The following is a 27,198-nucleotide window of genomic DNA, read 5'->3' on the forward strand; positions in this document are numbered from 1 at the left end:
GCAGGCTCAAAAGAGCCAATTGGCCTACTCCAGCTCCTGTTTCTTGTGTTCTTATGGGGGATTTATAGATGCTTGCCTGCAACGAACTACCACACGATGTAACCTACCTACAGGGTAATGTGAGGATATTCAAGCTTTTGTTGTTGGGTGCTGTATAGGTGCCCACAATGGAGTCTTGGAAAGTTCAAATCAGTGTTCCTATTGTTTTGCATACATCTCAAGTTTTTGATACTAAGAGATCTTGATGATCAGATTTAATGGTATTGCCTCATAACAAAAGAACATAAATAGGCGCAGGAGTAGGCCATTCGATCAATCAAGCCTGCTCCGCTATTCAATAAGATCATGGCTGATCTGATTGTGACCTTAACTCCACTTTCCTGTCTGCCACCCCATAACCCTTGACTCCCTTGTAGATCAAAAAACCCATCTCACTCAACCTTGAATATATTCAGTGACCCGGCCTTCCCTGCTTTCTGTGGAAGAAAATTTCAAAGGCCAACAACCCTTAAAGAAGAAATTCCTCCTCATCTCTAAGGGAGACCCCTTATTTTTAAACTGTGCCGCCTACTTTCAGATTCCCCCATGAGGAAAACATACCCTCTCAGCATCTACCCTGTCAAAGCCCCTCAGAATCATATATGTTTCAGTCAGCTTAGTGAACTTTCTCTGAACTGCTTCCAGTGCTATTTTGAGAGTCACATATCTTGTGTTTATTTATGGTTTAAATTATATTTTGATTATCTTTGCAGGTTTTCCTGAGAAAATTTCACTGAGACAAAGTTACCGTCTGCTAGGAAACAGCCTCAATATCCATGTGGTAGCCAAGCTCATTCAGTTGATGGTTAAATGATGTTGAAAACATGTAGTTTTATGACTTATTATATGTAAATATGTACACCTGGAAATGTTTATTTTACTGAATAAATCAATGCCAAACAGATTGTATGAAATAATGTGTTGCATGATACGTCTCAGAATTGATCATTTTTAATACTGTTGATATCTTGAAACAGTTCTTTCACATACAGCTACATAGAAATTTGCCCTTCCATGATTGCTTAACCAGTACTGCCTCCAGTTCAAGCTGAATTGTTTGCTTTTTCGTTGGATTTTGTGACATAAGACTCTTATTCAGCTTCCTAACAGCATTGTGGATGCACCTACACCACCAGTTGGATTGTACTGGTTCAAGAAGGTGGCTCACCACCACCTTTTCAAGGGAAATTAGGGATGAATAACAAATCCTGACCTTGCCAGTGACACTCATATCCCGTGAAAGAATGGAACAAAAATGTAATGTGAACAAATTTTAAATAATTCTTGGATATATATTTTAAATGTTTTCTCTAACAGATTTTTAAACTGTATGGTAAATTCACAGACTGATGACAGAAACAAATTGTACCTTAATAGAATAAAATAAAAGGTTTTATACATAGTTGTTTTGTTTTGACAATGGCTTTTTTACTGTACTGTTTCTTTGTACAGTAAGCCGTTTTTTTGTCACCCTAATCTGGTTTTGAAATATTCTGGAGTGAATTGTTCATAATGCAGCAAGAAATCTATATGGCTTATTCAAAGAATTTGGCAGTCTTCTCTATTTGTAAAACTTGTAATGCAACATTTTTAGGGTGTTCCCAGCCAAATCTCTCAGTATGACTGGTGTCATATTGTACAATATTGTATTGCATACAATTGTAGATTCAAAGAATTTTTACAGCACAGAGGCAATTCAGCACGTTGAGTCCATGCAGATCTCTGCAAGTGCAATTCAGCTAGTTCCACTCCCTTCTCTTTCCCTGTAACCCTGCAAATTTTTCATCTTCAGGTGCTTATCCAATCCCTTTTGAAAACCACAATTGAAACTGCCTCAACCACCCTCTCAGGCATTACATTCCAATTCCTAATCACTTGCAGCATAAAAAATTGCTTTCTTATGTCACCTTTTGTTCTGCCAATTGCCTTAAATCTGTAGCCTCTGGTTCTCGACCTTCCTCCAAAGGGAACAGTTTTTTTCTGTCTACTTTGTCTTGCATTCATCGTTTTGTTTGAACACCTCTATCAAATCTCCTCTCCTTAAGGAGAATAAGCCCAGTGCCTACAATGTATTCTCGTAGCTAAAGTCCCTCATCCCTGAAATCACTCTCTTAAAACTTTTCTATAACCTCTCTATAGCTTTCACAGCCTTCCTAGAGTATAGTGCCCAGAACTGGATACACTACTCCAGTTGAGGCTGAATCAGTGTTTTATAAAGTTTATCATAACTTCCTTGCATTAGTACTCTATGCCTCTATTATAAAGTCCAGGATCTTGAAGGCCCTGTTAACCATTTTCTCAACCTGCCTGTCACTTTCAACGATTTGTGCACATATACCACCAGATCTCTGTGTTCTTGCACCCCCTTTAATTTATAGTGCCTCTCCTAGTTCTCCCTACCAAAATGTAACGCTTCATGTTTCTCTACATTAAATTTCACCTGCCATGTGTCCACCCATTCCATTAACCTGCTTATGTCCTCTTGAAGTCTATTACTATCCTCCTCAAAGTTCACAATATTTACAAGTTTTGTCACCTGCAAATTTCAAAATTGTGCTCTGTATACTCAAGTCTAATTGATTAATATGTTTCAAGAGATGCAGTGATCCTAGTACTGACCCCTGTGGTGCACCTTCCAGTCCAAAAAGCAACCATTCACCATAATTGTTTCCTGTCACTCATCTGACTTTGTACCCATGCTTCCACTGTCCCTTTTATTTCATAAGCTTCAACTTTGCTGATGAGCCTATTATGTGGCACTTTATCAAACCCTTTTGGAAATCCATATGCACTACATTAACCCTCTTTTTATGTCATCAATAAACGCAATCAAGTTGGTTAAACAGGAGTTGGTTTTAATAAATCCATGTTTGCTTGCCTTAATTAATCCACTTTTGTCCAAGTGACTGTTAACTTTGTCCTGGATTATTGTCTCTAGAAGCTTTCCCATCAATGAAGATAAACTCACTGGCCTGTAGTTGCTGGGTTTATCCTTACACACATTTTTTGAAAAGAGGTGTGACAATAGCGGTTCTCCCTTCCTCTATCAAAACTTCTGTATCTAAGGAGGATTGGAAGATTATGGCCAGTACCCCTGCACTTTTTGCCCTTACTTCGTCAGCATCCTCAGATGCATCCCATCCAGTCCTGATGACTTATCAACTTTAGTTACAGCCAGGCTTTCTAATACCTTTTTTTAAAAATCAGTTTTTAGCCCATCCTGTATCTCAGTTAGCTTCTCATTCAATATGACTTTGGCAGCATTTCTTCCTTGGGAAGGACAGATACAAATTAATCATTTAGTACCTCAGCCATGCCCTCTACCTCCATTCCTAGATCCCCCTTTTGGTCCCTAAACAACTCCACCTTTTATTATCCTTTTATGTCGATAGAATACTTTCAGATTCCACTTTGTTGGTTGTCAGTCACTCATACTCTCTCGTCATCTGTCTCATTTTGTTTTTCTCTGCCCCTCTGAACTTTTTATAGTTGTTCTGGTTCTCACTTGTATTATCAACCTGACAGATGTCATACACACTTTTTCTGCTTTATCTTTCTATCCCTTTCCTCACCTAAACGACTTTGCCTTTGGTTGCCCTACTTTCTCCATCATAAGAAAATACCTCAACCGTACCTCAACCATTTTCTCTTTAAAGGCAGCCCATTGTTCCGTTGCAGTTTTTTCTGCCAACCTTCCATTCCAATTCATGTGAGACAGTTCCATGCTCAGCCTACTGAAATTGGCACTCTTTCAATTAAATGTTTTTACTTTAAATTGCTCCTTGTTTTTTCCATAGCTAAACTAAACTTTATGGTACTTTGATCACTGTTCCATAACTGTTCCTCTACTGATACTTGATACACTTCATTTCCCAAAATCAGTTCCAGCAATGCCTCATTCGTCATTAGGTTGGAAACGTACTGATCAAGAAAATTCTCATGAACACTTTTCAGAAACTCTTCTCCTTCTCTGCCCTGTTCACTATTACTATCCCCATTATCACTATAGTTCTTACACCTCAGTAATTTCCTAGCAAATGCGCTCCTCTATCTTTTCCACTAGTTGGTGGCCTATAGAATGCACCCAGTAATGTAATGGTACCTCCATTGTTTCATAACTCCAACCTTCACTGATCCAGTAGACCCTCCCTCTCCGACAATGTAATATTCTCCTTAATTAATGCTGCTACCCCGACACCCCTCCCTCCTTCCCTATACTTGCTGAACACCTTTTATGCAATGATATTTAGTACCCAACCCTGCTCCTTTTTGAGCCAGGTCTCTGTGATTACTACAACATCACAATCCTATGTGGCTATTTGGGCCTGCAGTTTACCAAGCTTATTTACCATGCTCTGTGCATTTACACACATGCACTGTAAGTCCATATTCAATTTTACTGTCTTTCCTCTTGGTCTGACCCCACCTAATATCTCCCCAATAGCACTAGCAAACCACCCTGCAAAGACATTTGTCCTTGCCCTGATGAGATGCAACCCATCTGCCCTATACAGGTCCTGTCACCCTCCAGAATTGGTCCTGATGTCCCAGGAAACGAAAGCCTGCCTCCATTACCCTCTGTAATCTGTAAATGTACATGCCACTTCTTCTGTATCCAATCTTTTCTGTGTATGGGTGTGCAAGTGAGACAGTGTATGTATGATGGTACATTTAATTCAGGATAAGTGTTTGAGAATGAATAACTTTTATTTTAAACTCATCAAAGCTTGCTGCTGGATTATTTAGTTGCAATAAACCCTCCAAGGATAAGAAAAGACTGTTATGATCCTCAACCAGACCTCCAGGGCTTTGCTATGATCCGTTTAGGGACCAATAATGTTTTGTTTAAAGCAGACAAAGTTTGAGGTTCAAGACACTTGCTCAGAGAATAAAGTCACAAGGTTCCACTGGTTTTGGAAAAAACTTTGTAAGGTCAGAAAGATGAAAAAAGTTTACAACATCTATCTTATACTCTAACATTCAAGGTTAATATAAGGTACATGTGAATTAACAGGCAAATTGTGGTTGAACACCACACTGCATGGTAAATAGCATGTGCAACCAAGACAGAGTACACAGATTTATCAACAGCCCGCCCAGATGTCAGAGTCACCAATCTTACCGACACTCTGTCTCTCGCACAAGGGATTCCAGTTTTCACCTTTGAAGATCTCACCTTAGAATTCTCTCCAAAAATTCACTCGAACGCGGACTGCATCAACAATAACCTACCACGCAGGGTTTCAATCTCGTCTCCCAAGATGCTGTTCCCCTGGATTCCTGAGAATTTTAAGCACCACCAACTCACAAGCACAACTTCAGCTTTTCGGCTGCACTGAGCAGAACACATCTGCTCCAAAGGGAGACCCTCTCGCCAATGGCCCACAGCATGGAGTCACCAACTTTCTGCTGCATTCTTGGAACTTCTGGGCTTCTCACGAGCCCTCGTAAATTGCCAGGGCTTCTCCTGAGCCCTGTTCAACTGCCAGGGCTTCCCCTGAACCCACTTTGATTGTCAGGGCTTCTCCTGAGTCCTCGGCACTTAAAGCCTGTTAAGCGCATCACTTTTCCTATTTGGTGCCTCTTTCTCTGCACCTCTCTTTTTATCTTAACTGGAACCACTTCTTGCCCCTGTCCCCTGTCTGGGACTCTTCTTTTGGGTTGTTTTCCAGTTCCCTCTCCTCTTTGGGACCTTGCCTTTTCCCCTCTCCCTGTCCCTTCCCTGGGACATTTGTCTTGAATGGTACTCTGCTTCCTGTCCTTGGATTTCCTTTTGTTTTTCCTTTCTGCACAGGCACGCTGGGCCCAAAGAACTTAAAAATGCTCAGCTGCACATGTGTAACTCACTCCTTGGCTGCACATGCACGAAAACTCTGAGGTCTGTCGGGACTTGGAGTTTCTGACCTCTGCTCTCGAAGAGAAGGTAAGTTACTTTATCCCTTGGAAGAAATAAAGCTTCACTATAGTGAAGGTTTCTTTACAATGGCTTTACAAGAAGTACTTAAAGTCATAAAATTCTAACGAATAGCTTATTACTTACTATACAGATAACTTTTTTATTTTGTTCCACAATTACACATATATTATAAAGTTACAAAGATTTAATCAAAACAAATGCCAGTGTATGTAACAAGTAGGGTTAGCAGTATTTAAACATCATAGAATTACCATAACCCAGAATCTGCCTTTTCTCCTACACCCTTTCTTTAAACTCGGAATAGAACATCAACAGTTACATGGTTTTCTCCCCATAATCTTTTCATGGTCAACCATACATAGTGAAGATACATTTAAGTTTCCTTTAGAAACATCTTGACCAGCTTACATTTCTATTTTGTACCAGGAGTTTCAACCTTGCTGATGTGACTGCAAACCAATACCCTGGCAGTCTTATATAAAAGCAAAATACTGCAGATGCTGGAAATCTGAAGCAAAGACAGAAAATGCTGGAAAAGCTCAGCAGGTCTAGCAGCATCTGTGGAGAGAGAGAAACAGAGTCAACGTTTCAAGTCCATATGACCCTTCTTCAGAGGTACCTGTCACTGTTCGTCGGTGCCGGAGAGAGTGAATGTTTTTTTTGTCTGGCGAACAAAAAGAATGAGATGTGCGGTAAGGAAGAGCAGATCCATATTTTGAAAGCAGATAAGGGAACAAATTGAGGATCTAACAAGTGAATTGAAAGAGTCAAAGGAGCAATTAATGACCATGGAGCTACCTCTGAAGAAGGCCATATGGACTCGAAACATTAACTCTGTTTCTCGCTCCACAGATGCTGCTAGACCTGCTGAGTTTTTCTGGCATTTTCTGTTTTTGTCTATGTCAGTCTTCCCCTCTTCACAATTGGATGCATATTAGTCATGCTATTTGATACAAATGACTTTCACATAGGTTTCTAAATGGTAATAACAGAAGGACATGGGTTTGTCCTTACTCTTCTCCTCTGTTAATGGAAGCATGACTTCAATGGGTCCTTTAAGTTTGCAACAGAAACTGTGTATGTCTGATTGACAGCCAGTTTCAAAATTGTCCTCTCCACTCATTTCCACCAAAACAAATGTTCTCTTTTCTTTGTTTTGACGAATACCAGATGAATAAACTTGCATTGAGGGAGTTTTCTTCTCTTTACTTAAGTCATTTTCTAGTTCAGTACACATTCATATTGTTCCCATTGGTGCTTGAAAAATTGAACCTTTATCCCAATATTTGTTTACCCTCTTATTTTCCGATTCTTTTCCAAGATTATTAATCTTTTAATTCATCTCAGCACCTACTCGGGTGAATTTAGTTGCCTTTATTTCAGAGTTATCTTTGGAACTGTTACACAAATTTGACAACTTCACTTGGGGGATTCTGTTCATTTCAGAATCTTTCCTCCATGGTCATTAATTGCTCCTTCGACTCTTTCAAATCACTTGTTAGATCCTCAATCTGTTTCCTTATCTGCTTCCAAAGTCTGGATCTTCCTTACCACACATCTCATTCTTTTTGTTCGCCAGAAAAAAAAACATTCACTCTTTCCGCCACCGATGAACAGTGCTAGCAGTGTGTACCATCTACAAGATGCACTGCAGAAACTCACCAAGGATCCTTTGGCAGCACCTTCCAAACCCACGACCACTACCATCTAGAAGGACAAGGGCAGCAGATGCATGGGAACACCACCACCTGGAAGTTCCCCGCCAAGTCACTCACAATCCTGACTTGGAAATATATCGCCATTCCTTCACTGCCGCTGGGTCAAAATCCTGTAACTCCCTCGCTAACAGCACTGTGGGTGTACCTCCACCACATGGGCTGTAGCGGTTCAAGAAGGCAACTCACCACCACCTTCTCAAGCGCAATTTGGGATGGGCAATAAATGCTGGCCTAGCCAGCAACGTCCACATCCCGTAAATGAATTTTTAAAAATTCGTCTTAGAGTTCAAGAATCTCATTGCTCTTTTCACAACAAAGTTCCAACAGTTCTTCAGTTTTGTTTTTTAATTCTGTATTCGCCCAACTGGTGATTCATCAGCAATTCCTTTTCCTATTCAAGGCATTTTCACAATACTTAGAGACTTCTGATACTTAGATCATCTCGTTTTACTTAAATATCTTTGTTGAATTTGCTTCTACAAGTTTATCATTTAGACGTTTCAAGTCCTCAATTATGTCTGCTTTCTTACCCCCTGATTTTAACTCTAACTTCAACTTTCCTGCTAATTCGATTAACCCAGCCTTTGTTAATTATTGCAAGTCACTCTAGAAAAGTCATAGCAATTGACAAAGTCATTGTGTTTTTCAATCAGTATAATAACATTCATTGTGATAATCTTATCAATCTTAACCTCAGCAAGTACCAGCACTTGTATTTGTCTGTGGATTTGAAATCCCACAAGAGCCCCCAATTTATGTTATGATCCTAGATCAGACCCAGATGATCTGGTTAGGGACCAATAATGTTTTGTTTAAAGAAGGCAAAAATTGAAATTCAAAACACTTGCTCAGTAAATAAAGCCACAGGTTATGCACAAACAAAAATAGACTTTATTATACAAGGTCAGAAAGATAATACAATTTATGATATCTATCTTATACTCTAACATTCAGAGTTAATATAAGGTAGATGTGAATTAACATGCAAACTGTGGTCGAACACACCACACTGCACGTTAAATAGGAAATGCAGAGTCCATGGATTTCTCAACAACCCACCCAGACATCAGTAACATTGAGTCAACCAATCTCACTGAAACTCTGTCTGTCTCACAAGGGATTCCAGTCTTCACTTTCAAAGATCTCGCCTTGAAATTTCCTCCAAAAGCTATTCCAACTCGGATGGCCTCAACAACATTCCAGGGTTTCAATCTCATCTCTTGAGATACCGTTCCCCTGGATTCCCGAGTATGGATTCAAGCACCAACTCACAAGTACAACTTCAGTTCTTCAGCAGCATCAAGGAGAACACTACTGCTCCAAAGGTGTACCTTCATCCCAACAGCCTGCAGCACGGAGTCACCAACCTTCTGTTTTCTTGAATCTTCAGGGCTTCTCCCGAGCCCTCGTTGATTACCAGGGCTTCTCCTGAGCCTACTTTGACTGCCAGTGCTTCTCCTGAGCCCTCTTCACTGAAAGTCTGCTAACTGCAGCCCTTTTTCTACTTGGAGCCTCTTTCTCTGCTCTTCACTTCTGAAATTAACTGGGGCTTCTTCCTGTTCCTATCCACTGTCTGAGACTCTTCTTTTGGGACCTCTCCCTGTCCCTTCTCCTTGTCCCCTGCCTGTGACACTTGACTTCAATGGTGCTCTGCTTTCGGTCACATGAACTGTGTTTTGGAGCCGCTTTCCCTTTCCTCAAAGGCACACTGGGCTCAAAGAACTTAAAAATGCTGAATTGCGCACCTGCAGCCCGCTCCCTGTCTGCGCAAGTGCCGAAACTGAGGTCTGTCAGGACTTGGAGTTCCTGACCTCTGCTCCCAATGAGAGGGTAAGTTAGCTTTCATAACAAGACAGACCTCTTTCCTTACAAAGCATATGATTACAGGCACTAAGAAAGCAAATACATTCTGCCCGTCACAAAATACTTACCTTCTCTTCAGTCAAATTTTGTTTCATTTGGGAAAAATTTGGGTATTGTTTGTTTGTGGCTATGCAGCTTCTGTGTGCTTCTTTTGTATGATACTTTTAAGCCTCAATGATTTAAAACACCTGTAGCAATACTTAAAGTGTTGTTTGGTTTCAGTTGTATTAATAATTCCTCAGGTCCCACATATGAGATAATAAGTGCCATTGTAAGAGATCAAGTTCATTGTTTATAAATGGGCTGTTGTCTCTTGATGTTTTCTAAACATATTCTCCAAGTGCACTTGGCTATGTTACAATTTGTCTCAATTGTAATTGTGATTTTTTTTTAAACTGACCTATATGAACGGAAATATCTCTTCTATTGTGTTTTTGTTTATAGAGCAATGTTACCAGGAGTAACAAGGGTAATGGCCTGAGAGATTATTTTACTTTGTTATGAATAGGATGCTTCACAGAACAGTTGAAACGGAAAACTTTACATCTTTTCAAGGAAAATGTTAGATAAATATTTAAAGCAGCAGGGCTGTTGCTGAGAAGAGTCTAGGGATGTGAATTTTTTTTGCATTAAGGCAATGAAGAGCTGTCACACACATGAGCAGCAGAATGGCCTCCATCTATGCCAAAAATACTATGGCTGTATTAGTTTAAAAAAAGTCTCTAAGCTGCAAGGAGGCCCTCTCTAGTCTTAGGTTTAAAAGAAAGCTTCTCCACTGCGGGCTGAAATATTTCAGGGTCCAATATGATGCAATGTCCAGACCAGCGGAGCTGATTTCGCATGATAACACTTGTGATACTGGAGGAATTAGCTTCAGTGAGGATCCTGGAGCTTGTTTCCAGTTTGAATATCCTGCAGAGACAGTGCTGGTGGAAATTATCCAGTGCCCGCAGATGCCTTTGGTAGATGATCCAAGTCTCACTTCCATATAGAAGGGTGGTGATAACAGCAGCACTGTAGACTAAAGCCTTTATCCTCTGATGGAGATCTCCATTGTCGAAGACCCGGTTGTGCAATTTTTGGAAGGCTGCAAAGCCACAGCTGATTCTGTGCAGGATCTCGACTTAAATGGTGACCTTTTGAGAAAAGTCACTGTGGAGATATGATAGTGACTTCTAAAGTTTCCCCATAAATAACATTGACTGGAGATGTAGGTGCCCATCTGGAGTGGGCTGGTGGAGGATTTTGGTCTTGCTGATGTTGAGTGAGAGATGAACTCTTGTATGTGGAGTTGAAGAAGTTGAGGATGATCTGAATGTCTCTTGCAGCATGGGTCACAACTGCGCACTTGTCGGCATATTGTCAGTCATGGATATGCTAGACGGTCAACTTGGTCTTGGCTGTCAGCCTGTTGGGGTTGCAAAACACCCTGTCAAGTTGAAACTCAATTATGACCCCTTCTAGAAGTTGCTTACGAATAAGCTTGATGACCAGGCTGAGGAAGATAGTGAAGAGAGTTGGTGCAGTCACACAGCCTTGCTTGACATCTGTCTGGATACGAAAGGGTTTGGTCTCCAATCCATTGCAAAGGACAGTTGCTGTCACACCGTTTTGCAGGAGTCACAGGATAATAACAAATTTTGCGGGACATCCAAGCCCCTGGGGAACTTTCCAAAGCCTTTGACAGATTAATAAAGGTCATGCAGAGCTCTTTCCATTGTCCCAGACGCTTTTCTTTGATTTGTCAGGCAACAAGGATCATATCTGTGGTTTCCCTGGGTGGCTGGAAACCACATTGGGTACCTGTAATGATTGGTTTGCCGATTCAATGGCGCTGCTAAGTTGTAACTTTCCCCAGTATTGATCCTCACATCCCAGGGAGGCATATTGATTGTGACCTTCCTCATAGCTTGCCTTCCCACCAAGACTGTACTAGCTAAAACCTGCATGAAGCGAGCCTGCCTCCCTGACGCTGACCTGAGTGGATCTAGAGGGGTGAACCTTAATTAAAACATGCATCTTCAAATCCTCAACAGCGGAACAGGCAGATGAATGAGGCACACATGCACATCAGCAACTGTGAAGATGAACGAAGGTGGGAGTGGCACTCTCCAGTCATCATGATTTGCCATGTCATTGGGTAAAGATTGCCAACCCATCAAGATTGTGTGGTTGTCGACTGCGCACCGACTTTCTCATGTTAAAAGATGACATGAGCCCTTTGCCAGGGATACCAGAAAATCCTCTGACGATGATGACTGTCATCAGAGACAAGGCTGTGAACCTGGAGGTCTCTGGTCACAAATCTCCACGCAGGTGGTGGATGTCTGATGGTCACTGAGCTCTTGGATAGACAGAAGTAGGTGCCTGGCAGCAGCATCCACATCTGAGCAGTCCTTTTTAGGGTCCCTCTGCTCATCTCACTTGAGGCAGGGGCTAGAAAAGATGCCTCAAACATAGGCTGACCCGAACTGTCCTGGAGAAACCCCACATGGTGGGATCACCAGTTTTGTGGTCCAAAACACACACAAGCAATAAATTTCTGTATCTGGAATGTATTGACAACCATAACAGTGAATTTCCTGAAAGGAGAACCGTCATTGTTTCTCAAGAGCTTGCAAGTTAAATCATCAATGCTGTTGCTCTCAGTGAACCCCCACTCCTGGTGGAAGACCAGCTTAGAGAAGGAGGTGGAGGATGCACTTTCTTCTGGAAGGGAAATCTAGTGGAGGATTGTATCCACGGAGTTAGGTTCACCATCAAAAATTAGAATCACAGATATACAGAACTTCCAACTGGTATTAACAAATGGCTCATGACCCTATGCCTTTAGCTTAGTGTCAACCAATGGGCTGCAATCATCATTGCATATGGTTCCACACACTATTTCACTAATGGAAGCAAACAGTTCTTTTATTTAGATCTGGATTCTGTCTTGGCAACTGTCCCAAAACATGACAAACTGATTCTACCGGGAGATTTTAACACCAGCCTTAGACACAACTGCACCATCTGGAAGGGCACCATTAGGAAAGAAGGGGTGGGGAAATCAAATTCCAATGGTGTCCTCCACCTCACCAAGTACACTAAATATGAGCTTACCATCATAAACACATCCTTTCATCAGAAAGATCAATACAACATGGAAATAACCTCAATCCAAGTATTGGCACCTCCTGGATTACGTCATTGTCCGTGCCTGGGATAGGAAGGATGTGAACATCAGCCAAGCCATGCGGGGTGCAAACAACAGCTGGACAGACCACAGACCTGTGTACAACCATGGACATATGTCTGGCAACCAAACACTGAAGATCCTCAAATAAATCTAGGAGACGATTTAACATCTGTATTCCCCGGGATATAAAAACAAGAGAACAATTTCAACTGCAAGTTTCTTCCCATCTTGCTCTCACAGGCTCCAATGATAACAGTGTGGAATGGTTTTGGGACAAGATCAAATCTGTATTTGAAGAGGCATTCGCCTAGATCATCAGGTTTGAATCTTGCAGGCAACAAGACAAGTTAGATGAGAATGATAAAGAAATAGCCAAACTTCTTGATCAACAAAACTAATCAGTACATGTCAAAATCATGCTACATCACAGCAGAAATGAGAAGAATACTTACTACTTGAATCCAGAGCTCAGATACATGTCATCAAGAATGAGTTGAGAAGGCCAATGAAACCCAACGCTATGCAGATCGACACATGAGCAGCTTCTTCCAGGCCACCAAGCCACTAAGTCCATCCATGGACCAAAGACATATGGTCCATCCGTACCCCACCCCACCCCCCAATCTGAAGATGGCAATAATCTTCTCAAAAACGATGCACCTATCTGAGACCATAACTAACATAACCTTCTCAAATGGGAGTCAACAGTATCCGATGAAGCAATTGAAACAATCTCTCAGCAGCTTGAAAGATCAAATTTGGGTACATGGCCAACACTTGCTGAGACATAAAAGGCTTTCCAACAGATGAAAAATGGTCCAGACAATATCCCTGCAGAGATCTATAAAACTGGTGGTCATGAACTCTCACTTAAACTCTCTGAACTTTTTTGAAAATTCTGGGGAGAAGAGACACTACCTCCCAACAGTTTTGAATGGTGGCGGATTCTTTTAAGTGCATATTGTACCCAAAAGCTGTTTGTTGATTTGAATCCTTTCGCAGTTCCTCAGAATATGAAGCAGTCTGTGCCCGCATGGAGAAAAATTTGGACAACATCCAGCCTTGGATAGGTAAGTGGTAAGTAACATTGGTGCCAAACAATGATTACCTCTAACAAGAGGCAGCCTAACTGCCTTCCCTTAACATTCAATAACATTACCATTACCACATCTCCCACCATTAAAATCCTGGGGACATCATTGGCCAAAAACTTAACTGAACCAGCAACATAAATGTGCTTACTAGAGCAGGTCAGAGGCTGGGTTATTCTGGCTTAGCTCTTCCTCCATAACGTCTCTCCACCAGCTACAAGGCAAAGATCAGAAATGTGATAGAATACTCTCCATGTGTCAGGATAGGTAAAGGTGCAACAATACTCAAAAAACCCAATGCCATCCAGGAAAATGAAGTCTGCCTGACTGGCAGCTTGTCTACGAGCTGAAACATACATCCAGTCTACCACCAGGGTACTGTGGCTCCAGTGTGTACAGTCTACAGGATGTATAGTAGAAATTTCTAGTGCTTCTTTCGCAACACTTCTCAAACCCATAACCTTCACCATTTAGAAAAGTAAGGTCAGCAAGTGCAAGTTCACCTCCAGATCACACACCATTATGACTTCTACCTCTGAGCTCCAGGGTGTCGTATTGGGGGGTACCCCAAAAATGCACTGGGAAATCTGCTTTGGAAGAACTTCCTAACTATCAACATTGAGGGAGCACCTTCACCACATGTACTGCAGAGGCTCAACAAGAAAACTGAGCACTACCTTAAGGGCAACAAGAGTTGTGCAATAATTGTCAGTCTTGGCAGTGAAGCCCACTTCGCAAGAATTAATAAAAAGTTAAAAATGTGAGCACAGGATTCTCAAGATGGTATTTGAGCATTGAAATATCATTCAGCATTTAATGCTGGAAATAGCAATGATGCCTTCATCGTATGATTGTCCAGAGTACCTGCATCTTTTAAAGCAGAAGGAATACTGGGTTAATGGACTTAGAAAAACAGGTTCATCTTCTGTATCCATTGTCTGCTGCCCCATTGAACAACCTCTAACAGAAGAAAGGATGTTGTTTGCTGGCTGGCACCTGGTTGCTGGTGGTGCTGCTGGTTTCTGCTGCCTATTGGTGGTAGCTGAATGGCTTACAGTTGCTTTGCTGCAACTGAGGAAGTGTTGCACAATCAGAGGTGCTGTCTTTTGGATGAGATATTAAACCAAGACCCCACCTGCTCTTTCCAACAGATGTAAAAGATCCCATGGGCCTATTTCAAAGAAGACCAGAGTAGATATCCTGTGCCCTGGCCAATAATTATCCTTCAATCAACATCACTAAGACAGATTACCCAATCATTATCACATTGTTGCTTGTGGGAGCTTGTTGCGTGCAAATTGACTGCCCCATTTCTGACTTTACAACAGTAACTACATTTCAAAAGTGCTCAATGGCTGTAAAGTGCTTTGGAATGTCCTGAGTTCATGGAAGGTGCAATATAACATCTAACTAATGTGGTGATGTGATGTTGAGTCCAAGTTCAATAATGCGGTATTCTTCAGAGCAACCAGATAGGACTGTCACTGTGTCAGAATTCATCCTGAGTAATAGAAACCCGAAATGTAAGCACAGCTGTTTTCCCTTGAGCTGAACTTTACTTAGAAAAGCATAGACTTTAAGAAGATTTGACTTAGGTCTTTAAAATAGTGAAATCATTAGATAGAATATTTGAGTTAGTCATCTAAGAGAGGACCAACAGACATGAGTATAAATTACATATGCACAGACCTAGATTAGATATTAGCATGTACTTGTTTTTGTAGACCTGGAATATTTTGCCAACATATGCAGTGAAAATAGATTTACTGCAAATGTGTAAAGGGAACAGGATGAGTTTCTGTGTCTGCCCAACATAACCTTATGAAGAAAGTATTGGAGTGTGCCTCCCAATCACCATTGTCTTCTGGAACTTGTTTAATTGTTCTCAAAGGTTGGAGAGGAACTTTCTAGAGTTAAATTAAACCAAAATGTTTTTTCCTCTATGCTTTTTGTCTCTCTCGAGAGTTTGCGCAGCTGGTGGGTGGGAGATTATGGTAGCTAGGATTGATGTTGTCTGGAAGTCATACCATGGCAATATAGGACAGACACGAGAGATCGTTTGGTATTTTTCTGTCCTTCATTTATGTATATTTCCTATCTTGTTTTTGGGGGTGAGCTTGGTGAGTGCAAACCTCTTATTAAAAAAAAAACTAAAATGTCTCCATCGGAAAATTTGGAGTTTAGCAATGCCAGTACTTGGGCCTACCCATCTGATTTTGTGGTCTGCGCGCACAGAATGCGTGGTTGCACTCTCTGAATGCGCCACTGGGAATTGACCCTAAAAGTCAACATTTTTTGGTGGGCTTATCTGAAATGCTATACCATAAGCCTTAGAAACAAAAAGCAAATGCAACAGTAGTTATTTCAGATTTCCACCATCTACAGTATTTTGCTTTTGTAGTGTCTTATATCTTAGTTGGCTAATAATACTTTAGCATTGTACATCTAATCTGATGATAGATATGATCAAGGTTCATTTGATTGGGTTAAAGGTACACTTTTTTAAAATCTGGAGTTTGAACAATTACTTCAACCGACCACCATAATCAGCAGAACCTGAGAGGATATGCAATTAACATGACTTACTCCAGGCACTCTGTCTGGCTGTTAATTGCAATTTTAATATTAAAATGTGAATCTGAAAATGATGGAAATAGTCGACAGGAGAGAGCAATCAGCAGTGACCAGTAGGTATTACTTTAATCATTTCAAAGAATATTACTAAGTTTTGAAGAACAACAAATGCATATGTTTAGTTTTTGAAGCTGGTATCCATCATGCTGTTAATTTCTGTTAATTCAAGTATCTTTTTTATTACAAGACCAAGAATGACTTCAAATAATGGCAATTTGATATTTCAAACTGGTAACCTAAAGAACATTGAATTCAAGACTTCATCTGGGAGGATTAAACTAAATAATGATGATCTGGAACAACAATTTATTCAGGTAATACCTGAGAATGTCTGAAATATAAAATACTGTTACCATTTTATTAAGAATATAAATTACTTAGGTTGTAGAAATAGTATTCTTTAACTAAGTAACTCTTACAAAACTATTATTTAGCCAGCCTAAACAAAGATACTTCCAATTAAATATTCTGCTTCATGCTTTAAATTTTATATTAAGCTTTAACATGTAAAAGTAGTCCTGAATGATACATGTCAGTTTTAACTGTATTTGAGTACTGGATTGCACTTATTATTTTAGTACAACTGCAAATGTCTTGTATTATTACATGAGATAAATTCAATTGTTTTATTGTAACTTTAGATAAGAAAAAATAAAGATGACATTGTAGAAATGAAAACTAGTGGATGTCATATCGCTCAGAATGTTTCCAATCAAATCAGCCAGCTGAATGTGAGGGTAAGTACACAATTTGTGATCTCTTATCTGGCTTGTTCTCTTTCAATTAATCTTCATGGCCATAAAAGTGGAACACCTAGCATTCTGAAGAATGCCTTTGGACTTTACCATGTTAGGAACAGAAAGCGACTCTGTATTCGCATGATACTTTATTCAGCATTTCATTAGGGCCAATTCTACATGTGGATCTTAGGTTTTCCACAAAATACACATGAAGAACGTTTAAAGAAGCGGAATTAAATTCTTGAAGCTGTCCTCTATTTAGGTCATATATCCATAAAAAAAAACCTTAAGCCTGAATTTTCACTCCTGGGTCGGGAGCGTAGAGTCAAGTCATTTCCCGGCTCCACAAACCCAATCAAGGAGAAAGTGCCCTGGAGGTTGGAATTTTTGTTCTGGGGTGGCAGGGTTCTCTGGGAGTCGGGCTGGGTGACCCTAGAATGAGTGCAGAGACTGCCAGGTGCGGAGGTGGTTTGAGCAGAAGGCCTGCTTCTGTGCTCCGGTACTATGTTGAAGTTTCAAAAAAAACATAAAACAGCCAACCAGCCCTGACCCTTCACACTCCCTCAACCCCCACACACTCTCCCCATGACCCATCCATGCCCACCCTTGCCCCTCAACCAACCTCCTCATGGCTCCTCATACCCTCCATGACAACCTAGGTCCTTCTTTTCACCCCTATGGATTCTCATACCCTCCATGCCACCTGATCTCCCTCTGCCTACACCCATGGCCTGTCACACTTTCCATGTCATTTCATGCCCCTCTGCCCACCCCCAGGGCACTTTATATTGCCATGCCAGCTTAGTATCAACTCATGAAAACCCATGACCCCCACCCATTATCCTTTGCCCTCATTCCTACCATGCCAACTCACCCAGTATCCACCATGGGCAGAACTTAGGAGCCAAGCAGAGATGAAATAAAATTAAGTTCTATGTGTCTATTGCAGACTTTATGTTTTAAATCCACTCATCCATAAAAAAACAATTCACTGGATTCACATTCCTTCAATTACATCATCCCTTATAAGAACAAACATTTCATTCACCTGCATAATCCCTTATAAAAACAAGTATTGAAATTCATAGTCCTACTTCAAAGAACCTCTAACTACTTGGAGCTGCCAATCAAACTGTGAAATGGCAGGCTCCCTACTGTGATAATGGAAGGTTTTGAAATCTGTCATGCACCACAAATCTAGTAATGGTAGCCCTCAGGCTTATGTCAACAGCCAGAAAAAGCAAACAATGATTTTTTTTAAAAACACTCCAGATATGTTTTTCAATGATTTATAAGGCAGGAGTTTTAAATACCTTGACAGGTTGACAGTTGCTTTTGACAGTTGCCTTTGACAGTTCATTCTGACACTTTTGACAGTTCCAATGCGATGACAGTTAATGTGTACTTTTCATGCACATTCATGCCTAATTTCAACAATCCCAAGGGGCCTCTCTCAAGAGGCACCTGACCTCCCCCAAATAGTACCTGACCTCCCTAAATGCATATTTGACCTTCTCTAAAGATGTCCTGGGACCATATCCAAAGGGGTACTCCACCTCTCCAAAGGACTCAACAAAGTTTATAGCTTCTCCAACAGGTCTAATCTACACACGTTGTGTTTCACACACCTGAGTCACCAAAATTAGACATGAGTGGAGGCAGCTGCTGATTTATATGGGAAGCTGCCTCCACGAAATGCATTTGTGCAAATGCCGAACTGGGGTCCATTCCCGCCCCCCTAAAACGGTAGGCGCTGTGTTTGGGGGTGGGACTTCCGATTTTCAGTCTCTTCTGCCATTTTCGCAACCACGGGGAGGCTTTTTGTTATTTCGAAAATCCTGGCCTTACTCTTCAAAGGAAAGAAGTAATCTTTGGGTAAGCTTTTAACCCACCCAAAACCCATTCACTTATTCAAAGCTAGAACTGGGCCCTTTGTCCTGACTGAACTAGGTGTGGGGCATTTCGAGCCTTTGTGAGCCTTTCATTGAATTCTATGATGATATTTTTTCTGAAAAACATGAAGAATTTTTTGAAAGTTTAATACATATTTTTTCCATTTCTCTAGTTAGATTTTGAATGTTTAAAATTCAATTACTTTGCCTAGAAGTTAATGGTACAGTTATTAAAAAAATGGTGGGTTTATGGAAAACAGTATCATTGATAGGTTACTTACTCATTAGCCACCAGTAGAACTTGAACAAAATTATGAGAAAATCCTCTCCTCTAGAGATTCCTCTAGTTTTTTTTAACCTAAAAATAGAGGACTGGGGCAATGGGGGTTGCAAGCCAAGTGGATTTCCTTTCAGACCAGCTGCATTCTGTTGGTGTCAGTAAAATCCTGCATAAGTTATTCACCTTGCCTTTCAATCATTACTTCAGTATTTTCTCGACATTGCAATACTGACCAGAAAGTAATTATTAAAAATAATTATTTGTACACTCTTTCCTCCTAAGGCAGCAATGTAATGTTGGAATCTTTGAAATACTGATATATCTGCTGTTTTTGCTGCCCTTTTAGCTGCAAAGCCTTCAAGCCAATGTTCAGACTTTACAAGCAGTAAGTACTTTGAATTTTCAATGAGTTTCTAATATAGTAATGATGGCCTTATATTTCAGCCAAATGTGAAATGCACGATAACACAGATTTAAAAAATGACTGAGAAAACTTGGGTTAAATTTGTGTGGGATTTAAATGTTAGCTGCCTTATCAGAGGGCAGATGAAGCATAGATTAAGGTTACATTGTTAGACTACACTACAGGTAACTAGATTTCATACCTAACCTCAAAACTTGCAGAATAGCATTCAGTCCTGTCTGATTTTGGGATCAGATTTGAGTTGGGCTGTTTACAGACAGCTAACAATTCAGATTGGGACCAGTTATTAATAGACCAAAAAAAAGGGCTCAACAAATTAGAAAGTATTTAATTCTTCAGGCAATGTCTCGGACACGAGACCTGATTCTGTGGGGTATACTGCAATGGTGGCTACTGATGAGACATTGGGCTGGATCTTACAGCTCCCCATCGGGCGTGTTTTCAGGGTGGGGGGGAGGCACATAAAGTAGGAGCAAAGGCAAGCATACCACCCTCTCATCTACCCCCAAGCTGGTCCCCCATAATAGAGGGGGTGGGCAGGCAATGGCAGCCTGCCTGCCATATGTAAATAAATGTCAATTCAGCTTGTTAACAAGCCAATTAAGCCCAAAATTATGCTGCCCATGCCATAATATGGTTGGTGTTCGCAGGCAGGTAGGTGGGAGTGGGCAGCCCATTCTTTCAAAAAAAGTTTTTAAAAGGGCAGGAAGCAAAGGGGGTACTATCTTTAAGGGGGTGCCTTTTGCTCATTAGGGACACATCCTCCACCTTCCTTTCTCCCCACCTGCACTGCAAAACCCACACCCCAACTCCCCTCACCTTTCGCCCTAAGGCACCTGATCCCTTCCTGCACAATACCTCTTACTTACCTGAGTCTGGGATCCATTGGGGCCTTCATCATGGGCCTGCTTGCAGTACCGGCAGCACCCACCACTGAGCTCTGGCATTGCAAAGACTACCAATCAGATTGGCCGGCTGTAGCCGAGGGTAGGACATCCTCCCACTTAGGGGCAGAGATCCCACACTTAGCTAGTTGTTGCCACCCAAGCACTCTGCCCCCCACTCCTCCCCCCCCCCCCCCCCCCCACCCCCCACCTTCCCATGGTTATGTGCGTGGTCCATTCTTATCTAGTACTCGTAGTCAGAGAATCATTTGTAATGGCTTCTCTCCTGGACCATTACCTCTGGTGTCCCTCAAGGGTGTATCCTGGGTCCTTTCCTATTTCTCATCTACATACTGTCTCTTGACAATATCATCTCAAAGCACAGCATTACTTTTCATACTTTTCATGGCGATACCCATCTCCACCTCACCATCATCTCTCTCGACTCCACCACAGTTCCTAAATTATATGTGCACCTTATTTTGTCTCTATCTGCTTTTTCTTTGTACCTGCAATTGTGTGCTGATTGCCTTCACCCTCCAACTTGTAGCTTTCCTTTGTCTGCTGCTTTCCATTCTTGTTTGCCAGCCACACAGCTTCTGTTCTTAACTTCCACCTTGTTGGGGCTACTTCCAGGTCAAAGGTCACCAGGTCACATGGACCAGTATTTATTATTATCCAAGAAAATTACAATTAATCCTTTTACCATTGATGCAAACCTTTTGAAACATCCTTAAAAACAATTACAGATACCACAGACATTTTAAAGAAATTACAAATTTTCTGTACTGTACTGCACTGCTTCTGGTTCAAAGGATGTCACAAAATATAAGTTGCTGTTGTGATCTATTCTTAGCTATGGTGTGGTTGCAAATGTTTCTTAAAAGAAAACAGGCAATTTATCTGCTTGGCCTGGGTGGTCAAATATTCCTGGCCCAATTTGTCTCACATTTTAGATGAGAGAATAACATCAGGAATCCTTTGGTTCTAGAAAGAGAGTAAAGAGAGAAAATCAGAGCAACAGCCATCTAAATATCTAGAGTATTGCATTCATTAGGAGCATCAAACTTGCTATGAGATCTAGACTTACGTTAGCATTGAGAGCGCAGATCAGGAACTCCAAGTCCTGACTGGCCTTGGGAGTTTTGCACATGCATGGTCCAGGAGTGGGTGGTGCATGTGCAATCAAGCATTTCTGTAATTCTTCGGGCTGAGGATGGGCCCAGTGTGCCAGCACAAAAAAAAGGTGCAGAAATGGGGTCTCGTGACCCAGGAGCAGATCACCACAATAGTGAGGGGTCAGGGAGAGGGGGCAATGAGAGTACCCAGAGGCAGTCCCAGGCAAGGTACAGGGAGAGGGCCCAGTTAAAAAAGAAAGAGGAGCAGCAAAAGAGGCTCCAAGCAGAAAAAGGGCTGTGGTTGCCAGACTTTAAGTGGTGAGGGCTCAGGAGAAGCCCTGGCAATCAACGAGGACTTGGGAGAAGCCCTGAAGATCCAAGAAGGCAGCAGAAGTTTGGTGACTCTGCTGCAGGCGGTTGGGAAGAATGTATTTCTTTGGAGCAGTGTTCTGCTTGTCGTGGCCGAAGAGCTTGGGAGTTGGTGATTGAATGTATACTCTGGAATCCAGGGGAATGGAATCTCAGGAGATGAGATTAAAACCACGTGAGGTGGGCTGCTGTTGAGGCTGTCTGATTTGGAGCAACTTTTGGAGAGAATTCTAAGGCAAGATTTTGGAAGGTGAGACTGGAATCCCTCAGGAGAAAAAGAATTTCTGTGACATTGGTTGACTCACAGTGCTACAGACATCTGGGTGGATTGTTGATAAATCCTTGGACCCTGTCTTGGTTGCATTTGCTATTTAATGTGCAGTGTGGTACATTCGACCACAGTTTGCCTGTTAATTCACATGTACCATATAATATCCCTGAATGGTAGGGTATAAGATAGATATTGCAAATTGGTTTATCTTTTTGATCTTGTATAATAACTTTTATTTTTGTTTGTTCAAAACCCGTGGAATCTTGTGGTTTTACTCTCTAGCAAGTGCTTTGAATCTTAAACTTTATCTACTATAAACAAAACGTTACGCATCCCTAACCAGGTCTTACCGAAAACTTGAGCGTTGGGTCCAGGATTATAACAACCTTTATTAGAGATATTGTACAATAAATCTGGGATTTGAAAGCCCTGAATTAAAATTATTCCTTCAGTTTGTTATTATATAATCTGAAATGTATTTAAGCAGAAAAAGTGGAAACGCACTTATTTTGTTTGTTCAAAACCCGTAGAATCTTGTGGTTTTACTCTCTAACAAGTGCTTTGAATCTCAAACTTTATCTACTATAAAGTGCATTTTTCATATTTCAGATATTGCAAAGACGCGCATGCACCAGCAACCCTTGTCAGAATGATGGAATGTGTCTGGATCTCATTGACTCTTTCTTCTGCCTCTGTCCAAACAACTGGAAGGCAAGAAAATTTCTCATTAGACATTATATTTTCTGTAAATTGAGATGAAAATGTTCTAGATGGGTGAGTTTTTTTTCTCACCAATTAAACCCATGGAAACTAATTTAATGCATATATAAGGTTGGGGCTGTATGCATCATGAGAGAATACCATTAGCAGTAAAGAAGCTCTTTCATAAACACTACACTTTAATGATGAACTAAACAGTGAATTACAACATATCATGCCCATTGATGCTCTCTTTACCTTGCTGGACTGTAACGACATTCCAATGCGGAACATCCAGTGGCCAGAAAATAAAATTGAGAAGTGTGATTTTCAAACTGCTGTTTATTAGCAGTTTGCTACATTAATGTTGAAATTTGGGCGTTTGAGTGCATTATTGTCTAAAGGTTCATGATCAATATTGTGAAGCTATGGCTAAAGCAAAAATGGTTCTCGGATCATTTTGTTCTTATGCAAGAGCTTGTTTAGTCCTCTGTTAGAATACAATATCCAGCTGTAGTCCTCTTACACAATGGGAGATTTTGAGACCCTGGAAAGAGTGCAGAGAAGGCTTAACTCCCAGTTTAATACACCTTAGTTACCCAGATAGGTTCAAGAGTTGCATCTATATACTTCAGAAAAGCATAGACTTGGGGGGAATCGCTCCAGATTTGCACTAACTGCGGTAGCGAGTGTGTGAAGAGTCGTTTTACGTGCCGGCCACAGTGGTGGGTTTTTACACCGTATCGTCACATTCCTGGCGTATACTGCCTGATTAATAACGTGTGCACGGGAAACACTCCGCATTGCTGGCAGGCGCCCATTTGATTCAGATGCCCAGCCATCACCTCAGGCCTTCACTAATCTGGATGCCATATTTAAAGGGTGCCCCTGCACAGAGCTAGACCTCTCTAAGGGATCAAAAGCTGCTGGAAAGTCATGGCTGCCAAAGGAAGGAAACATGGTGCCCCCAAATTTAACAACGCCTCTCTCAGGCACCTACTGGGTGCAATGGAAGCCCGCCGTGAAGTCCTCTATGCCTGCTCTGGACGAAGACTAGCAAGCAAGGTGACAAATCCAGCATGGAAGATGGTGGCAGCGGTGGTCAGCGCCAATACCCTGCAAAAGAGGTCAGCCACCCAGTGCCGAAAGAGGATGAATGATCTCCTCCGTTCCGTCAGGGTAACTCACTCTTCCCCTCATTCTTAACACGCGCACTCTCAAATCCATCAAACATCACAGGGGTCTCACTCACTGCCAGTTCAAGGGATATTACCATTCACTCTCTCACACACAGCTTCATCTGCCCTGTGGATCGTGTCCTCATCCTGTCCATGGCACCACTCACCATCCACATGTGCCAGGCATCCTTCTCATCTGGCCTGGCAGGCATCCTGCTTACATTTACTCCATCTGTATTCATGCAGGACAAGATGGCACACAACAAAAGGGAGAGGTCGCAGACAGGTGGATGAATGCCCGACATCAAGGTCTTCACAAACTTTGAAAACAGAGCCATCCAGCTGGCCGCCGATGATCTGGATCATTCCTGTGCTGATAGTGAGGTCGGCAGTGCTCAACCAAGTGAGGATCCAGCAGTGTAACACCCATCGGACAACCATGCTATGATTCACTTCCCCTGTTCCGCAGTCCCCTGCCATGCATTAATTATTTCTCCTTGCTTTTGCAGTCACATCTAGGAAGGAGTGCACGAGCCAGGTCCTCGACTCAAGCCCTGAAGACACCTCAGCAGATGAATCTGATGACACCCTAATTGAAGACCCATCACAGCGCTCACCCACACCCTCCACCATCACAGAGACACACACCTTGGTGGGACCTAGTTCTAGAGTAACTTCGGAGTCACAATCTGGTGAGTATATTGCACTGTCTGATCCACAGCAGGCAGTGGCAGGGACTTCCCAGGACACTCGGAGGACTTCTGGAGGCTAGAAATCTGTTGAGTCCGAGTCAGATGATGAGCTCTGGACTGTCATGCCTCAGTTGCTGGAGTTGCAAAGGCAAGCTTGGGATCATCAGGAGGAGATGTCTGCTGCACTCTTCAAATTGCAAGGCACACTGGAGGATTCTGTCCACCTTCAGTCTGAGGTGATAGTGCTGGCAAGCCAATGTACCAAGGACAACACTGGTAAGATGGCAGCCGCCATGTAGACCTTGGTCCAGGACATCGGTCCTGCACTGCTGCACAGATTGAACTCCATCGCTGATGCCATTGTGGGCCTCTAAAAATGTGTATGTGAGAGGAGTGCGGGACAGCTAGATCTCGCTCCAGCTTCCCCTTCTCCACAAGGAGTCAGCCAAGGGACCTTTGGCACCCATTGGGAGGAGGAGCAGCAGGCGTATGCCACCCCACCCCCCCCACCGGGAATGTCTGGCCAATCCAAATCTTCTCTGCCTGTGACACCCCACAGCTCCAGCTCCATAGGCCAAAGAGGGGGTGGCTGACCCACAGCAGGACACCCAAAGTAGGCTGGGGCCCTCCAGAGGGTGCCTGCCAAGGTCATTACAGACAGGGTGTAGCAGTGAGCAGGCTTCCTCCACCTCTGCTGTGGATATCGGGGGAAGCACCAAGACATAACAGCAGGGTTAGGAAGGTTAAGAAGATGTAACTCTTTCGAGTACATTCACAGTTCTTTTTTTTTTTCCGGGAGTGGGACATGAACCCACAACCTTCTGACTCAAAGGCGAGGGTGCTATGAACTGAGCCACAGCTGACACCTCATGAATTGAACCACTCTGTCGCTAGACAGCTACAGGTTTGAAGCCTGCACCTCAGACCACTGAGGGTGATCCAGGCATTAAGAAGATGTAACTCTTTTGAGTCAAAACAATAAACTAAATTAACAAAGTTAAGAAGATGTAGTTGCACAGCCTGGGCACGGGTGTTAATAACTTGTACATAATGTTCACTGTTGTAAATAAACTCCCAAGTGTGTCTCCTTGCCTATGGCTCCTTGTTCTGATGAGCAGTGTTCGTGTCACTCAGATGTGAAACCTTTCTGCACAAGATAAAGGCAGGTGTCTCAGTCCAGGGCCTCTTCCCTGTGCAATGTGTAACCTTCAGGGCAAAGTGATGGTTTGGCTTCACACTCACTGGACACATTAGTGATACCTGCACCTGACGGTGCTGGTCATTGCTGCCAGAATGTTGTTGGCAGGCATCACAGAGTTCCATCATTCTCTCTGTGCGCTGCCAGCACCTTTTGAGGTGGGACTGGCTACCCATCTCTTCAGCATCCGTGACCAGTGACGCTGTGCTCCTGAAGGGGTCAGGGGCTGAAGGCGGACAAAAGATAAGGTGCATTTAAAGTTTCGCAGCTGGGTCTTCATGATATGACCCTGGTCACAGAGCACAATTGAGCTGCCCTCAGCCAGACAGGAGTCAGACATTCACAGATGCAATGTGCAGATCTATGGAGTGTCCTCATTGCATCTCATCATCATCTTCCACAAATCTTGCGACTATGAGGGCCTCCCGAGCGCCCCTGCCTCATCTGTCAGTGCGATGGCCTGACTGACGGCATCTTTGCCTTTGAGGACCTTGTCACCGTCATCCCCTTCATCATCCTCCTCATCGCAGGAGACATGCAGATCTTCCATCTCCTCCTCCCACCCCGACATTGCAGCACCAAGTTGTGGAGCATGCTGCAAGCTACAGTGATGCGCAACACCCTCGGTGGACTGTTTTGCAGTGCTCCACTGGACCTGTTGAGGCACTGGAACCTCATTATCCAAATGCCTATCATTTGCTCCATCAAAGTCCGATCGTAGCATGGGCCTCGTTGTACCGTCGCTCTGCTGCAGTCTGAGGCCGCCGCACAGGCGTCATCAGCCACATGCACTGTGGGTAGCCCTTGTCCCTGAAAAGACCCTGAAGCCCCTCTGGACCCTGGAAGATGTCAGGGATCTGAGACCTACTGAGAATGTAGGAATCATGGACACTCCCTGGGAATCATGTGCAGACCTGTAGGATGCATATGTGGTGGTCACACACCAGTTGAACATTCAGCATGTGTAAGCCCTTGCGGTTGATGTAGTTGAGTGCTCGTTGCCATGGAGATCT

General features: G+C 42.4%; 2 protein-coding genes and 1 non-coding gene across 7 annotated transcripts in view; 2 read left to right on the forward strand and 1 right to left on the reverse strand.

The window, feature by feature from the left end:
- The window catches only part of trdmt1 (tRNA aspartic acid methyltransferase 1), a 110,446-nt gene extending 109,005 nt beyond the window's left edge, over positions 1-1,441 (forward strand). For all 5 annotated transcript variants that reach the window (XR_013576155.1, XR_013576154.1, XM_078538408.1 and 2 more), the window contains one exon: positions 753-1,441. Coding sequence is in view for 3 of the 5 variants with exons in the window: in XM_078538408.1 (XP_078394534.1) it covers positions 753-853 (101 nt within the window). In the remaining 2 variants the exon portion in view is untranslated. The remainder of the gene's footprint in view (positions 1-752) is intronic.
- A 14,942-nt stretch (positions 1,442-16,383) lies between these two features.
- The window catches only part of cubn (cubilin (intrinsic factor-cobalamin receptor)), a 481,327-nt gene continuing 470,512 nt past the window's right edge, over positions 16,384-27,198 (forward strand). The window contains exons 1-4 of the mRNA XM_078535601.1: positions 16,384-16,493; positions 16,628-16,754; positions 17,082-17,177; positions 23,028-23,129. Coding sequence (XP_078391727.1) covers positions 16,384-16,493; positions 16,628-16,754; positions 17,082-17,177; positions 23,028-23,129 — 435 coding nt within the window. The remainder of the gene's footprint in view (positions 16,494-16,627; positions 16,755-17,081; positions 17,178-23,027; positions 23,130-27,198) is intronic.
- trnastop-uca (transfer RNA opal suppressor (anticodon UCA)) lies at positions 25,851-25,932 on the reverse strand. The gene has a single exon. It is a non-coding gene; the product is annotated as a tRNA-Sec (tRNA).

The sequence above is a fragment of the Cetorhinus maximus genome, chromosome 3, assembly GCF_964194155.1.
Source record: "Cetorhinus maximus chromosome 3, sCetMax3.hap1.1, whole genome shotgun sequence".
Classification (NCBI taxonomy): Eukaryota; Metazoa; Chordata; class Chondrichthyes; order Lamniformes; family Cetorhinidae; genus Cetorhinus; species Cetorhinus maximus.